This window comes from Micropterus dolomieu, unplaced genomic scaffold, assembly GCF_021292245.1.
Source record: "Micropterus dolomieu isolate WLL.071019.BEF.003 ecotype Adirondacks unplaced genomic scaffold, ASM2129224v1 contig_13609, whole genome shotgun sequence".
In the NCBI taxonomy this organism is placed as follows: domain Eukaryota; kingdom Metazoa; phylum Chordata; class Actinopteri; order Centrarchiformes; family Centrarchidae; genus Micropterus; species Micropterus dolomieu.
In genome coordinates, this window is record NW_025742595.1 from 2,282 (window position 1) to 7,487 (window position 5,206).

Below are 5,206 nucleotides of genomic sequence, written 5' to 3' on the forward strand. Positions count from 1 at the left end.
ACCATAACTAGTCTCGTGGAAGAAATCTCTGTCATAAATCATTGGAGTACAGGAACCTGGTGGCCAGCTTTGCTGAGTGGTGCATAGCGAACCACCTATTCCTCAATGTGACCAAAACCAAGAGGATGGTCACAGAGATGCTCTCATTTCAAGAAATAAACAACTGTGTTGAACCATATACAATCAGGAAGAGGGGATATAGTACAGTAAGTAAATATTAATATTCAACACGTTCATGAAGGGCATCCACAAATTACACTTGGCTTTTTAAAATGAACATTCTGCATTCTCTATTAAGTTGAAAAAACAGATTTGTTAAGAAAGTCACATCTTAAGTGACAAGTTTGCCGATTTTAGCCTTGGTTTGGATGACTGAATGCAAAGGTGAGAATCTCTGACAGCAGAGATTATACATGAGGACGGGTCTGATGGTCTGGTCTCTGAGACCATAGATGAGAGCACTCAGACATCTGGGAAGGATGATAAAACACACATAAATAACAGTGTGGATGCGCGAAAGTATGACACTGTCGTATTTGGAGATAAAGAAAAGCAAGGGATTGTACACAGTTGAGGAGAGACTGAGGCCCAGCTGCACCAGATGCAGCAGCAGTGTATTACGAGCCTTACGGACTGAAGCTTTGTCTGTGGAGGCCGACCTGGCTGCTATCATCACACCAATATAGGAGAAAACGATTGCCACACCAACTGATACAAACAGAAAACAATTGTAGGCATTGTCATAATCAGCAGCTACTGGATCAAACATCATGTTGTCTTTGCCACAAAAATCGTCCATCTGCAGACTCTCCAGCTCTGCAAATGGAAATTTTAACATTAGGAGAACCTGAATGAAAACATTTAGTAAACTGAAGGCCCAAACAACACAAACAGCCACCCCTGTGTTTCTGACGGTGATGATGGCAGCGTGCCTCAGTGGGTAACACACAGCTACAAATCTCTCCAGACACATCACCACCAGTGTGAGAGGAGAGATATCACTCACAACATTGACGAGCATAATTAGAACACCACACACAGGATACGACAGCATTATTCTACAAGCAGCAATTATGTACATTAACTGACCCTCTGCAATCTGCATGGTATCTGCAAGGAGGAGGTTAAACAGCAGAATGTAACGAGAGGTCTCACAAAACACTGGTTTACTCCTCAAGGTGAATAACAAGGTCACATTAATGAAGAGAAACACACAACATGACAGTGTAGTCAGCATGGAAGACAACAATAATCCCAGTGACACCTGATACTGCAGTCCAACAGTGATGTTCGTCTGCGATTGATTTGAGTAGGACATATTAAAGAAACATTTTAACCTACTGATTGAAATTGGAGAACAATAGCAGAATTTATTAGTCCAGTTTTTATCCTTAACACTGTCAACATGACTACTGAGTTAACATAAACCCAAAGTCTTCGGCTTTCTTTTTTCCCTGTGCAGACAGATAACAGAGTGGAGGCTTGTTTCCATGTGGGCAGCGCTGGTCTGCAGGGTTTGCCTGTCCTCACATATTGTTTATGAGCTCTGTCTTCACACCTCCTTCATGTGATGTCGTCACTTGTCAGTATCGTCAACATGTGTAAGATGTAATGGGCAGGGATTAATCACTGGACGTGTAGTTTTTCAATTATTAAAGCAAAGCAACACAAAGTACTTTTTTTATAATGTTTGTTTATAAATGAAGGGCACGGCCTGTATTCTCAGCCAAGTCCTCTAAAATAGGTATTTGAGCAATGAATAAAATAAACATTTAAACTTTTCAGTGTAACAAATAAATCAGAGGCAAGTGTTGTAGGACCTGACAGAAGGGACAAGCAGGTCCGGAGGATGACCACGGAGTACACAGTGATGCCGAAATCCCTCTGGAGGCTAGTGGCAAAGGCAAATCTCCTTTGGAGGCCTGCTACAAGACTGGAGACCAGAGATGGTGTTAAATGCCTGACGTGCAGTACCAGGGCCCGGCAACAGAAAGAGACAGAGAATTGATTTTGCTTAGCAAAGTCAGAAGTTAGCTGCAGCTCAGAAGTGACATGAGTCAGCAAACTGAAGACTAGACACCGGAAGCGGGAGTCGGCCAGATCACCGTCTGGACATTAGGAGCGGGAGTTGGCTGGGCCGTGATGGGAAACCAGGGAGGTACTGAACATTAGGATTAGAATAAGGATTAACCTTTATTGCACCCCTTGGGATAAATTTGTCTTGGGCATTCATGAGACCACAGCGTCTGGTAGCGCACAACCATCTACATATACAGTCACACTGCAATGTGGGTGGTGATGGCGCAATGTATAAGACACATGCCTTTGGTGTGAGAGACCCGGGTTTATTCCCCCACTGTGACCCATCCACCATTGTGTCCCTGAGCAAGACACTTAACCCCTAGTTGCTCCAGATGTGTTCGACCTCTGACATGTATAGCAATTGAAAGTCGCTTTGGATGAAAGCGTCAGCTAAATGTACTGCAGTAACATTTAAAACTTAGATTTCTAGATAATCCCCAACAGTTACTTCTCCCCACAATAGCTGTAGTGATAGATATTGCATAATACAGTATTCCCCACAATCAGCGTTAACTATTAGATATTACCAGTGCCTATTGTTTTTTGCACATTCCCTACAACTAAGGTTACCCATTTCCTACAAATATAATTACAAATTGTACAGAGCCCTCTTAACTCGTGGTTGCACATTTCCTATTAGTAAAAATTCTAAACACACACTAACTCCCTCCCCTTCATACGAACACCCACATGCCTCATCTCTTACTGTTTAGAAGTTTGATTGATAGTGGAACTAAGGAAAACTTTTACCTGTTCAACTTGCTGTTTGGTTCATTTCTTACTTTTTATGAAGGATTGCGATTGCTGTATAATACATAAACACACACATGCTGAGCCAATTGCAGCTGAGAATCAAAATGAATGCCTAAATACCTGCATGTTGTCACCTGTTCAAATCTCTCCCCATTAATTAAGACTGGGCTGTGATCACCAATGGACAGGGGATCAAAGACCATTTCTTTTGTTTTTCCCTCATTTAACCTCTGATTGTGCTCCTTACACCACTTCTTCTCTTGAAGCCATCTCCTCCCAGTGCTGTTCCAAAGACTTTTATTCCTGTAATCATAACGCATGGACCTGTAATCCAAAACATGCACACCCCGCACAGAAATCCTAATAATCTATTAAGGATCAAGACAAATGCACCAACTCCAGCACCCAGTACAAATACACTTGAAATGGCACTACTCAATGTGAGATCACTTTTAAGTATGACTTTTATTTTAAATGATTGTATTCTGCAAATCTAGATTTTATGTTTTTAAGGTTTTCAATGAAATTAATGAAATTGTCATTGCCTTATTGTCAGTGGGCTCAAAACTCACTTAGAAATGAAGCACACGCCTGTTTTGTCCGTTGCTTGCATAAGCCACTGTTCTGCTTTTAATGTGAGGTTACCGGGTCGGATTCTTTAGGATACAAAACAACAACAAAGGTTTATGTGCTGAAGCCCATCAGACCAAACAGGTTCAGATGATGTCGAGTAAGAACAAAGTGAGCATTAGTAAAGTTAGAGAAACAGAGAAAGTCACGTTAGCTCGTCGGCTAATGCCGAGCAGTTGCTAATGTTGTTAAATGGTTTAGAAACTATTTTGTAGATCGGACTCAGTGTGTCCATGTAGTGGGCCACAAATCTGAGTTTCTTGAGATAACTAAAGGGGTCCCCCAGCGGTGTATTTTGGACCCAATCTGTTCTTTCGGTAAGGACAATCAAGCAAAAATATACTTCTATGCTGATGACACTGTCATTTATACACATGCTCCTTCCATAGCACAGGCTTGTCAAGAGCTTCAGACTGCATTTCAGTCATTACAAAGTGCTCTGCTCAATTTAAAATTGGTTTTAAATCCTCAGAAAATGAATTTCAAAGTTAAATCTAGCTTTACTTTCAATGCCCCCCCAAAAACTTACTTAGTTAGTACTAAGCCTACTTTTCTGTCTGTGGTTGATTATGGTGACATATTATATATGCACACAGCCTCCTCCATCTTACGGAGGATTGATTCAGTGTACCATGCATCTCTACGCTTTATTACAAATACAAAGTCCCTTACTCACCATTGCATTCTTTATGATTTGGTGGGTTGGACTACAATGACCGCCTGCAGTCAACAGCACTGGTATATTTTTCTATTTAAAACCATGCTAGGCAAACTTCCAGCTTACCTCTGTACCCTTCTCTTTCTCAATTCCGCTAGTTACCAGCTACGCTTTCTCCAAGTGATTGCTTTTTAATGTACCCAGGATCTTAACAGATCTGGGGAAAATTGCATTTTCATACTTTGCACACTGAATGTGGAATAATTTGCAGAAAGATCTTAAATAGTAACGTGTACATGAATAAATAAATTTATGAGAATATAAAGAATATAAAGTATAAAGAATATAGTGAAGGAGACATGGTTGTTTTTCTTGAGAGGCCATTGTGTTTAAATAGATGTATTTTTTTGTAAGTGTTTTTGTCATGTTGTATATCTAGCATTTTAATATTTTGTGTTTATGTATGGCTGCTACCTTGGCCAGGTCTCTCTTGTAAAAGAGATTTTGGATCTCAATGAGACTTGCTGGTAAAATAAAGGTAAAACACAAAACAATACATATAAATAAATAAATAAGTTAATGAAAAGCATAAAGAATAGTTCTACCTGTGACAACCATGGACAACCTCAATTTATTGTGCATGTGTCTATGTGTAAGTTTGTGTGTGCGTGTGTAAGAATGTGTGCATAAGCCTGTCGCAGAATGTAGTTGTTAGTGAGAGTGGGACGCTGTTATGGCAGAAAAATGTGTCCTCTTACATGTAATCTTTTATGGATGATCTTTTAACATTGTTATCATTACTATTACTATACTATACTATACTACTACTTGGAGTAAGGGACGTACCGATATGGTATAAATATGGCTGCCAAATTTTCAAAAAGGTGTTATATTGTTTCCTGAGAAAATAAGTGATTTTTTCTAGGGAAATACAGCTATTCATCTCAACAAACCACCTGTCAATAAGAAGAGGGGAGCCAGATTTCCAGGTCATAGTTATCCAACGAAGGTTAAAGTCAAGGGCAAATGGACTTGCATCACCTGCATCCCCACCATAGAAGCAGTAGAAACCTTAAGGAAACG

The 5,206-nt window shown here is 40.1% G+C and overlaps 1 protein-coding gene across 1 annotated transcript; it reads right to left on the reverse strand.

The window, feature by feature from the left end:
- Window positions 1-331: 331 nt before the first annotated feature.
- Window positions 332-1,318, reverse strand: LOC123966521 (odorant receptor 131-2-like). Its single transcript, XM_046042668.1, has one exon. It carries the CDS (start codon window positions 1,316-1,318, stop codon window positions 332-334), a length of 987 nt encoding a protein of 328 aa, XP_045898624.1.
- Window positions 1,319-5,206: the final 3,888 nt, after the last annotated feature.